We start from the raw sequence: 12,344 nt of genomic DNA, 5'->3' as shown, positions 1-12,344 counted from the left end.
GACTAAGGATTCCATTACTTGTATAAATAGAGGCTTTTCCCATCTAATTTGGTAGGATAATTTTGGAGAGATTTTTTTATGGAAAATAGAGATGGTGTTTTGAGATAAAAATTTGGAGATGCCTTTTTTCAATGAAGAAATATTTTCCTATTTTCTTTTGCTAGCCCTTCTTTGGTTCTTGTTAAAGAGAGTGTAGTCATTGTCAAGTTCGCTAAAACTATTCATAAAGTACTTCTGCATTAACTGGTTTCGACTGTCATATCCTGAGAGACAGACGTTGGCATACCTCCAGCATCTATTGGAGCGAGGTGAATCTGTTTTAAGAAAACTGCGGTATCACACAGGTTTCGATTTGCTTCTTTTCTTATCATTTGCTTTTAAATTTTTTAAAATTTAGTTTGCCTCGATGAGTTCTAATATTTAATTATCCATGTTAATAATTTGTTCTATTAGTAATGTAATCTATTTCTATATTTTTAGTTGTGCTGTTTATTCTGTATTTCATTCTTTAATAATAAAAAAAAATATTTTGTCATTTCTATTTAATTTATTTTATATATTTTTCTTATATTTTTATGAAAAAATACCAAATAGTAGGGATGAAAGAATAACCGGAAGGACCGACCAAACCGACCGAACCGACCAAACCGAATGGTTTTCGGTCGGTGTTTTAAGTTTTCAAGTGTTCGGTTCGGTTCGGTTTTTGCTTTTCTGCACATTCGGTTCGGTTTTCGGTTTTTGATTTTTTTAACCGAACCGCACCGACTTATATAATATTAATAAGCCCAAAATGTGAGGCCCCAAACATATGTAGGAATTACATGGCCTGAGCCCAAATTTTATGCAAAATGGATTGAAATATAGGCCCAAAATGTGAGGCCCAACTAGGGGGAAAAAAAAAGGCTAAAAAATCGAAAAATCGAAAAAACCGCACCGCACCGTAATAAATCGAACCGCGCCGGTTTATGTCATTTTTCTAGGCGGTTCGGTTCACAAATATAAAAAACCGAAATGATCGGTTCGGTGCAAAAATAGTGAAAAAACTGACCGAACCGAACCGATTTCACCCCTACCAAATAGGCATAGGTATCATATATAATTAATTTTAAAGTATTTATTTTGGCTAACATTACATGATGACATCTTTCATAAAATTCTTTAACCATGTTGAGTGCCATCCATGCCATCATTTGATCATTGATCATCGATCATCTATTGTCTCCCAATTAAGATGCCATAATGCATAGCAACAATTAATTTAAATAATTTTTTTTTTATATATATATAATGATTTGATTGGGTTTTAACTCTACAACTTTAAGACAAAGACTCAAATAAAATATTTTTAATTACATAAATGATACTGTCATATAATTCAAATATAAAATTTATATAAAAAATTTGGTAGAATACCAGTTGTCCTTAATTTATGCATGTGATATACATTATTTATTCATTTGCCCCTATGGGTGTGTTGACTTTTCTGAAGGGTTGACTTGTCTGCGCAAGCGTGTGCTTAATATGTTAATCTGAGACAATTTACAAACCCTAGGTTAGAGAAACTTCGAGTTTGAATCATGACTTAATACAAGGGGCATTCTGGGAATTTCAGCTGATCTTTTTTACACTTGGATACTAAAACAAAACCCTAATCAAATTTTCTGGAGAAAAACTCAAACAACCACCAATCATGTGAGATCAATGTGTGTGTGTATATATACAGGTGTGCATACTTTATGGGTTTTATTCAAAATACGTATTTGCAAATTGTTTGAATTTTTTTAAGATTTTAAGTTGAATATCAAAATGAAACTTCATATAATTCAATTTTTAAAAATTTGAGATTTTTGATAGTAATAATTTTTTTTTTTTTTTTGATGAATCATAAGCAATCAACTAAGTGACATACGAGTGGAACCTGTTTAATTTAAAAAATGTCAAACTATTTTATCCGAAGTTTTTGTATAAAGGGCTAAGTTTTGCTGCTGGATCTTGATTTTGTGTATTTTTGTACTATATGGCCATCTTTTGACAATGTAACTTGCTTTTTTTTGTACAAATGTAAAACTAGTATTTGGTAAAAATCATTGTAGAGGTCACATATACAAAAACAATAATATTTTGCAATTTTAGCCATATTATAATTTTGTACAAAAGAAGAAGAAGCCAGAATACTATAAAAAAAAAAAAATGTTTGAAAAAATAATATGCTTAGATTCAAGTAAGTATTTTGACAATAATGCATATAGACAGAATCCATAAATGGCAACTTTGTTTTTTGAAAATAAAATAAAAAGTAGAAAATCAAAACCGAACCCATCTATAAATACACATCCATACCATGTGGGGCAAAAACTCATTTGCATATTTTTTCACAACCAAAACAAAAGAACAAAGAAGAAGAGAAGAAGAGGTGGAGAGGAACAATGGGAACTACAAAAAGTGAGTTGTATTTTGTTTTCATGAATTACGATCCTGAATATGATCGTCTTCGATCTAATCGGTGAGTTTTCTCTAGCATTATTACTTCATGACGCTCTAATTTCTATATCTTAGTGTATTATCTAATGACAATGTTGTCTCTAATATTAGAACAAAGAGAGGATCAAATGAGCTTGATTTGTACTTGAGTCAGAAGCACGATGTGTTGTTGTCGTCGACACTCGAGCCTGGAAGCTACAAGAAGACATTTTCTTTGGTTATTGTTGATGGCTTTGCCGTGGAAATCACTGATGATCAGGTGATCTCTACAATGATATATTGCGAGTACTATTTTGTTGTATATATATATATATATATATAGCTACATTTAAGAACTATTGAAAGTTTGATTCATTTTTGGTGTGTACAATCAGGCAAGTGTGCTTAGATCTGCAAAGGGAGTGAGAGTTGTGGAAAAGAATCAAGAGCTTGACTAGTTTTGGAGAGAGAGAATAGGGCTTGGAAATGGATGAAAATGATAATGTGACTTTGTGTACATGTTTTAGGCTGGCAAGAACAAGGGAAACTTTGTATCTCTTGATTCCATTATTGTAATTCAATGTATCTAGTTTTTGAAACTTGCAAAATCTCTCTCTCATGCTTGTGGGCTATTGTCCACTGTGCCAATTTTTTTAGCAAGCCTAGAATCCATGACAAAAAAAGAGTAATAATATTCAAACCCCAATTGTAATACAAAAAAAATTATATAGAATAATGTCTTGATAAAGTCTATCACTTTAAAATAAAATATGAAAAAAATCATCAAATTGTTTTTTTTTTTTTTTTTTTAATTTACAAAAAGGCTACTCTTACATCATTCTACGAATGAATTTGTACAAAAATTATTGAACAAAAAACACTCTGTAAAAAAAATTCATCCAAATTCATTCTATGAATAGAATTTCACTATACAAAAATCGAATTTGAACCACATTTATTTTTATGAGTAAACTTTTTTTTATTGCAATTTAAAAAAAAAAAAAATACACTTCAGTTTGTTGACCAAGATCAAGTCTTCAAAGTTTGGTGTGTTGACCAATAAAGTCCACATTGAAAGGGTTTTGAGGATTGAACTGTTGGGTAATCAACAAGTTCATATTCAGGCCCCGTTTGGGTAAATTTTTTTTGACTAAAATAATTAAAAATTTAAAAAATTTAATCACATCTCTCTTTAATTTTTTACATATTTTTTATAAAAAATTAAAAAATTAACTTAAATAGTCTATTCTCAAACAGGGTTGAACCTACCAAAATCAACTTAAAAGTTTTACTCTGATATTACAAATGTGAAAATCATATGAAGTTGGATATTTTTTAATCAATAAAATAAAAAATTTCATCGCCTCGAGTCTAGATTTTGGATTGAATGGTACTATTTGGGCTTGTGGAGTCACCACAGGTCCCATTTCGATAATTTGAATTGTTCATTTTGTTCAACACTTTGTGTATTTTTTTCTACACAAAAAAATAAGTTGATCCAATAACTGTAATTCATTCAATTTATCGCATGTTTAACCCAAAAAAATTTATGATTTATTTTTAAAAACATAATTTTTTTGGTTAAAAACGTAATAAATTGAACAAATTACAGTTATCTGATCGATTTAATTTTTTGTGTGAAAAAAATATACAAAATGCCCAACATAATAAATAGTTCGGATCATCAAAATAGAATCCGTGATGGACCTCACAGGGCCAACAATACATGCCAATCCAAAATCTGAATTAGAGGGGATTCTCCTCCTTTTGTTATATGTTCATGCCAGAATTTTTAGTTAAACATTTCATAGCTGGGAGATTTTTTTTTTGGGGTTACGTAGAGTATTTTGAGCTACTTTACACGCACTAGATTAGGCCTAGTTTGGCATGTTTAGGAAAAGTCAAAAAGTCAAAAAGTTACTTAAAAAGTTAAAAAGTTAACACTATTCACCAAAAGTCAATAATTACGGCTGCACAACTCCCAATGCTAATTTTCTCCTATAAACTAATTTTTACAATTTTTTATTACATATTTTTCCATAAAAAGTCAAAAAGTTAACCCAAACATCTATATTTTCTTGCTCAATTTTTTAGTTCAAAAAGACAAAAAGTGCACTTATTTAGGACACTCCAAACAACCCATACTTTGGAGCCACAGATCACAAAGCTTGTTCGGACTGTAGAGAATTTGAACCTAAGACCTAAATGAGAGCAAACTTTCAAGCCCCAGTCGTCACCCCATTAGGCCAACCACCCTCTGACTATAGTTGGGAGATCTTTAATTAAAGGGAGTTGATAATTTCAAAAATATTCTAGTCTCACGATTATGGACTGTATGGGGGAACATGGAAAAAAGTTTAGGATTTCTATCCCCGAAAATTGTTCATCTCTTGGTCTGAATTCAATTAGACATATAATCTAATTGTTATAAATAAATTGAAACATGCATACAGTTTTTTTTTCAACAAATATTATGGCCATAAAACAGACTGAATAGCTGTCAATTTATCAATTTCTTGAGAAGACTGAACACTCAGTTCATTTAACCTAACTTTATTAATTTATTAACATTTTACCTATTATAACTCTTGGTATTTTTTCATAATAATATAAGAAAAATATATAAAACAAAAATAACAAAATAATTTTTTATTATTTTATTTAAAGAATGAAATACAGAACAAAATACACAGCTAAAATACATAAATAAATTAGATTACATTACTAATAGAACAAATTATTAATATGGATAACTAAAGATTAGAACTTATCTTTGTAAACTAAATTTTTGAAAAAATAAAAACAAATGATAAAAAAAGAAACAAACCAAAATCTGCACTAGACAATTTCCTTAAAATAGATTCACCACCTCCCAATAGATGCTACGCCGGTGTCTGCCTCTTAAGATACGACGGTTGAAACCAACTAATGCAGAAGCACCTTCTGAATAGTTTCGACGAACTTGACAATGTTGCACTCTCTTTAATAAGAACTAAAGAAGGAGCTAGCAAAAGAAGATTTTTTCTTTTTTGCTAACCAGAACCAAAGAAGGGGTTAGCAAAAGAAGATAAGAAAAATTTTCTTTGGTACCAAAAAATATCTCAAACTTTTTATTTCAAAACACCACTTCCATTTTCTATTAAAAATCTCTCCAAAATTATTCTATCAAGTTGGAGGGAAAATGCCTCTATTTATATAAGTAGGGGGAATCCTTGTGAAGGTTATAACATCAACAGGGCTATCAAATGCCATTAACCAAGGCCATCAACTCTAGCCATTAAGGTTAGAGTTACAAAGGTTGAAAACCTATGGCCACTAATGTGTTCATCAACTCTATTATCCAAATATGAGAGTTATAAAACTTTATATTTCTCACGTGCTTAATATATACAAATAAATACGTATATAATGATATTTGAATAAGTTAACTAAATAGGTTACAAAATGGATACTAATGTTGGGTAACAACCCGATTCAAACGCAATTCTCAAACGCATGCACAAGGTAAGCCCAATACGACATAGCTTAGCCCAAGCTCAAGATTAAGTCCAAGTCTAAGTCCAAGACTAAACCCAGCACATACACAAGCATAAGTCTAGGTCCAGTCCAAACTAAGACTAAGTCCAAGTCCAACTTTTATTAATGTCCCCTTTATGAGACAATTTTCATTCATAACTCAATGGTTTCAGCTCATTATTTTTGTATTGCAATCTTTTCACTTAAGAGAATAAAAAACTACTCAAACCTACCTCAATTGGTGATTAAATCCCATTTTAATTTCAAATTAAAATTGCTAAAAACCAATAATATTTTCCAACAATAACTACAAATAAACTTTAGCAAAGTTTATATCAGAGCTATGTCCTGTCATTAACACCTACTAAGTCGCCACACCAACCTAAACAATTTGGCTAGATAACTATAAAATTATAAATTTTAAAAATTATTCAAAAAATAAATTAATAAATTATATTTATTGTGAATATGACTTATATCTTATTAATTTTAAATTTATATTATATCCCATTAATATATATTTTGAGATCTTCTAAAGATTCTATGTGTAATTTTACTGTGTTGAATTAATGCGATTTGGGGGGGACAACAGTTTGAACAGTTTGATGTGATGCATTTCATAGACTTAGGCCAAGTTTGGAAAGACTAAATAAGTGTACTTTTTGACTTTTTATGAAATATGAGTTGAGTTTGAGTTGGGTTTAAAGTGATGTGTTAGAGAGATAATGTGACTTAAATAAGATGATGTGACTTAAATAAGATAATAACTTTTTGACTTTTTATCCTTTTTCAATCTTCCCAAACTAAACCTTATTTTCTTTGTCACACAACCCATACCACTTTATGTTGTTGAGGTTACAAATTAAGCAGATTGGCAGATATCCACTTGCTGCTAAAACTTCCATTTTTCAACAACGTTTTTTGTATTCTCTAGAGAAAAAGTAATAAGGCTGACATGTGTGTGGTGTGGTGTGGTGTGGTGTGGGTCATACATGTACCAATCTCATCACATGCCAACCCCCTCATTTGGGATATGGTGGTCACAAAATTAATTATATGATCTTTAATTTAAATTTTATTGATTAAAATAATAAAATTTAATTAGTATTTTTGTTGATTTTTTTAACTTTCGAGAGTTAGTATTATAATTTTAAGCGTGTCAGTAAAGATCAATCAGTCTTTACAGAAAATTAATTGCCAACCAATTATCAGACGATTGTATTTTAGTTCTTTCAACCTCAATGAAGAGGACTTTACTGGTGGCTTGTTTAGGAGAATTTAGTAAATAACAAAGTGAAGAATAATTTCAAAATTTCATTAAGTAAAATGAAAAACTTAAAATGATCTGACCCAGTTTCGTAGAGGTTTACAACAATAAGTTATTTGAAACTACTCCTATAAATGAAGTGCAGTACAAGAATTTGAAATATAGAAATGTAAAGAACTGGGAATGTAAAACTGGAAAGTAATATGAAGTAAATAAACTGGTTTTTGGATTTGGGTCTGGACCTTCCTTTCTGGGGCCTTCTCTGCTATTTATACTTCTCAATGATAACCGTCAAAGTGGGCTTCTAACCGTCGAAATGTCCCTCCATGATTGTTGAACATGCTCTCTCACAGTCAGTCCCACTATGCTACATTTGCAGTTAGACTTCCCTTCTGATTTTGAATTTGAACCTTGTGAGTAACCGTTAGACCACGTCACCTTATATCCCTCGATCATTCCAGTGCTATGCGAGTCCATTATTACCAATATGGGTTGACACGTGCCTGACTATAGTTGGCAACTTATATTAACTCCCCAAATTGCCCTTTTCATGCCACATGTTGAATTAACATTGGCTTATACAAATTATATAGCCAACATTTTCCCCGCACTAATATACCCAATACTTAGTGATATTAGTGGATCAAAGCACTTTACCCACGTCGTAGGATGTGCATGGGCTTTGCATCTTCTTAGAACTGCAACCGACTGCATTAAATTCTTTTCTACACATTGAACATTTCCTACTATCTGAGCATTTGAAAAGACTAATATAGTTCGCATGGCCAAACAAACTTTCTCTAACATAGATCAAGCATACGAACAGCGCCCTCGAAAAAATTTTCATGCATTTATTAGCCACACCTATATATCCATCTCCATTTATTCAAGTCATAGAAGCTTTTGTAAATCATCGACCTTCAGATCGAGAACTTATTGTTCACAATTTTTTAGTCCAAGACTTTACAAAAATGGATATTGGAAGCTCTTCTTCTACCACAAAACCTTCTGCGTGGGATAAGGTTGCGGCTTCCTCTTTTTCTTCTAAAGCTTCTGGCTAGGGAAGCTGGCCAGAACCTGATGAATCCAAGCTAAGAGAGCGAATTAACCATCGATTCGTCGAATTCGTTGATCCTCTGTCTTTCCTTCCTTTTGCTCGGAGCTCGGTGGTTTACCCCTATGTACCCATCGATCGCTGACGCAGTTTGGAAGACAACTTACTTATAGCCTAGTACACATCTTCCACGCCTACAAAGATAGTGCGAGACACTCCTTGTCCAGAGGAAGCATAAGGATACAACCCATCATTCTTAGCCCAGAGGGAAAAATTTTGTTCTTCTAACTGGCTTGAATGTGTAAATAACCCTCAGTTCCCTTCTTTCTTTAGGATGGATCCTCCTGCACCTCCTCTTCCTCAAAACCCTCACTGGATGGAAGAACTGAGACTTACTCTCTTTGAGAATCAGTTTCTTTCCTCCTACTAACCTCTAGCTCTCCCCACTATATTTGAGTGATATCAAGCTCAACTTCTACTTGCAGCATTTTCTCACTTGCCCTTCAATGTTCTTGGAGGTGATATTCCTCTTAAGAACTTTCGATGGGCTTGTCACATTATGACTCGGGGTCATGTCCTCAACCCCATTGCTCAAGCAGAACTTCAGATGTTTTTGAATCAACTCTCACTTCTTCTTTATTGGTACCAAACTTCTTTGGCTACCTCTCAATCTTTGGACAAAATCTCAGCCTATCAAATTCACACCCAGTATGAAGCAGAGAACCTTATCGATGAATATAATGACTTCAAGAATAAAGATTTTGCATACTGGGATGATCTAGATATGGATGAGATGGAACAAGGATTGAAGGAAATAGAGTTTGAAATAAAAGCCAAACAACTTTTTCATTAAATAAGAACATATCAGCTACAACAACCCAGCTTGGAGAGGATAGAGGACAGAATAAAAAGGGAACATAAATTCATTGATCATTGTTGGAACAAACTCCATGACCTTGTTATTCTTTCTATTCCTTATTTTTATGAAATTGAATTTGTAGCCAAGAAAGCTTTCTAATAATTACTTTCATATTAATAAAGCTAGGTTTTCCTTTCTTTATTTGGCATGGTCTGATTTTATTCTATTCGCCTAAAGCAAACAAATTCAGAGCTTCGAATTTACCAATTTTGTCCTTAGAAACCTGATTTGAACATTTCCAATGGAATACTGGAAACCTAATTTGAACTTCCCCAACATATGGAGTATAATTGACAATCCTTGCCTAGGTCTTTTTATTCCAATCATAGGGTTAATACTATCAACAGCTTTGAATTAACTATCTTTGCTTCGAAAAAACAGTCTACGTGTTTCGAAGTATAGAAACTTTCCTTAGGGATTGCACTGTTTTATTCTAAAAGAGTGAGTCCCTTTATGTTCTTCACTGCTTAACCAAATATTGGTTTTTTGCTACTTCGAAGTCTAAAAAAAACAAATTCTAACTGTAGAGTATTTTAAATTTTACTTTGAAGGATTTCACTTTCAACAAGAAACCTAAAAGCAAGTCTTTAATCCCCTTGAAGCAAACAAACACCTGAGCATTCTTGTATTCTTAGGTATGAAACGTGCTTCGAAGCTAATTTCCTGCTTTCGAAGCCCTAGCTTGATGTTTATCATCTGGCTTTGGAGCCAAAGCTTGGCTTTGAAGCCAAATATTTGATTTCGAAGCCAATATGAGTGTTTGAGATACGTTTCCCTCCCAAATTATCACTATTGAGAGAAACTTTTTGTATCCGTACCTTCAGTATTTCTTTATGAATTCTACCCATTTAAACTGATTGGGCATTTTTCAAACAGAAAGGTTTAAAAACCCTTTCCTTTCGTGTTTTTAATTTACTTGTTCGCCCAACACACAAACCCTTCATCTCTATTAACCTTTCCTCTTCTTTACCCTCTTTCCCAACTTTGTCCTCTGAAAACTTCTGTCAATGGCTTCTTCCTCCTCAAAGATACCAGTCGCAGAACGTATGAGTCCATCTGTAGCCTTAAAAAGGATCATTGTTGAAGAGTGTGAGAAATACAAAGCTGGCAAGAAAAGTGCTATTGATGGGCGTATTTTCATTCCCCGTCCCTACTCATATTCCAGTTCTGTACCCGCGTTTGGAGGACCATTGCCTCATTTATGAAGGCGGTCTTGATTGGGGAAGCTGGAGAGTGAACCGATCCCATCACTGCTAGCCCGCAGTAAGACTAGAATGGGAAGAATGGTATGATCGGGTTGTCCCTGCTAGAACACTAGATCTCCAAGAACTTTGCCTCTTCGACGTCCTTCAACTATCCAGGTTCACTTTTTCAGAGGACCCATTTTTAATACCTGCTGCTCTTTGTTTTTGGAATTCTATTTTCAATTTCTTCCAATTTAGATGTGGTATGATGGTTCTTACTGTCCTTGACATCTGCCATTCATTAGGGTTATTCCCTATTGGTACTCCATTTGGTCTAGACTACCTTGACCTCAACATCCATTTTTCTCTTCCCCCTCTGAACTTATCCTATAGTCACTTTGTCGAGACTGAGAACAAAAGGAAAAGCCCTATGACTGATAGGGAATTCTTTTTCTTTTTATTGTATTGGCTTTACAAATTCTTTTTCTGTACTTCTTCTCAGAGGATTATTCTTGAGTTTGCCTCTCTTACCAGCCTTAGCTCCATATGTTTTGGGCCATGTCTACAGAGCTTATTCCATCTTTTGTAAAAAAATCCAAGGATGCCAATCAATGGGGCCCATTTTGGATACTCCAACTCTGGCTTTTTGCATACTTCACTAATTTGCGTTCTAAGTGTCTAAAGTTTTTAATACCAAACCCTTCCACTTATGGCATGAAGTTAGCCAATGTCTCTCTTTATCCTTCTAACTTTGCCTTCTACTTTTCTTTCTTTCACCAACTTCCAGCTTCACTTTCTTTTCACACTTTCTTTTGCCCATTCGAAGCCAATATTGGCCCAGCCTGGTTGAGGACCTTTTTGAACGATAGGTCTTACTCTAGGACTCAGGACAAAAGTATGTGGGCTTCTATTTTGATCATGAGGGAGCTATTCATTGGCACTATGAACTCCAGAGCTTATAAGTGTATCTTTGAGCCTTATTGCCCTGCCCAATTTGCTAGGCAATTTGGACTTTCTCACGGGATCCTTATCCCTCTCTGCAGTCATTCCGACTCAGACCTTGCGAACAGAGAACTGAAAGTTCCCAAATCCAAATTAGAAGAGGCAACCTCCAAGTTCATCCAAGACTTGATTGATTTCGAATACCTACCTTACATTCCCCAAAGTAACACACTAGAAAGGCACCAAAATCGGTGGATGGACAATATGGAGGTGTACTTGCCCATTTCTCCTCAAGATCTATTAGTGGTACTAGATGCACCTAAAGCCAAGTCCAAAGGGACTGGAGTTGTTACTTCCTCCACTGCTCATGCTATCGCAGCTCTTACCCCTGCTACCACAAAGTCTGCTCCTGCTGCCTCACTTCTTCCTAGAGTCACTTAAGTTGCTTCGAAGAAAGGTATGCACTGCTGCTTCTTTTCTTTTCTCTTTCTTTATGATGCTTTTGCTTTTTACTTATAGTTCCTTGTTTGGTGTAGGTGGTGTAGATGCCTTACAGGGAGATTCTCCTCAAAGAGTTCAAGCTTTAAATCTCCTCAAGAACAAGCAGTAACAACAAAGGAAAAGAAAGCTCTTGCTTGATCCTGAAGATGAGGTACCGGAGGCTTACGTGGGAGAAGAGAAAGCAGAGAAAGTGTCACGACCCGCTCTCCATACCCAAGGGTTAAGTATCGTGATGGCCAATACTGAAGTTACCTCCGGCCAATTCTTGAACAAACAAATAAACGCAAGCGAAAATAATATTTAAGTGAGGGTACCAAAATAATCATCGGAGCTTCTATTTTTATTACAAAATTTATTGACCAAAAAGGCCGATATTTACATAGAAAAATATCATAAAGTGTTGTGTGTGTCTATTCTGCAGCCCCACGTCTAAAACTTTCCAAAAGCTATTTCTAAATTGCACTGTTTCCTGAAAATTGGTAAACAGCTATAAGCACATGG

At 33.8% G+C, this 12,344-nt stretch overlaps 1 protein-coding gene across 1 annotated transcript; it reads left to right on the top strand.

Moving 5' to 3' along the window:
- The first annotated feature begins 2,345 nt into the window (after positions 1-2,345).
- LOC114313295 (subtilisin-like protease SBT2.5) lies at positions 2,346-3,062 on the top strand. The gene is made up of 3 exons (XM_028259669.2): positions 2,346-2,503; positions 2,593-2,740; positions 2,856-3,062. The coding sequence occupies exons 1-3, from the start codon at positions 2,427-2,429 to the stop codon at positions 2,916-2,918; spliced, it is 288 nt and encodes a 95-aa protein (XP_028115470.1). The 5' UTR covers positions 2,346-2,426; the 3' UTR covers positions 2,919-3,062.
- The last annotated feature ends 9,282 nt before the right edge of the window (positions 3,063-12,344 follow it).

This window comes from Camellia sinensis, chromosome 11 (genome assembly GCF_055761805.1).
Source record: "Camellia sinensis isolate YWXY chromosome 11, ASM5576180v1, whole genome shotgun sequence".
Classification (NCBI taxonomy): domain Eukaryota; kingdom Viridiplantae; phylum Streptophyta; class Magnoliopsida; order Ericales; family Theaceae; genus Camellia; species Camellia sinensis.
Note: the sequence above shows the minus strand (reverse complement) of the source record. Positions and strands in the feature narration are given on the sequence as shown.

What these genes read in the sequence shown, in the direction of transcription:
- LOC114313295 (XM_028259669.2), top strand. Translation starts at nt 2,427, where the DNA reads ATGGGAACTACAAAAAGTGAGTTGTATTTTGTTTTCATGAATTACGAT. An exon ending in GATCGTCTTCGATCTAATCG is followed by an intron (nt 2,504 to 2,592) that starts GTGAGTTTTCTC and finishes CTCTAATATTAG; the next exon opens with AACAAAGAGAGGATCAAATG. An exon ending in TGGAAATCACTGATGATCAG is followed by an intron (nt 2,741 to 2,855) that starts GTGATCTCTACA and finishes GTGTACAATCAG; the next exon opens with GCAAGTGTGCTTAGATCTGC.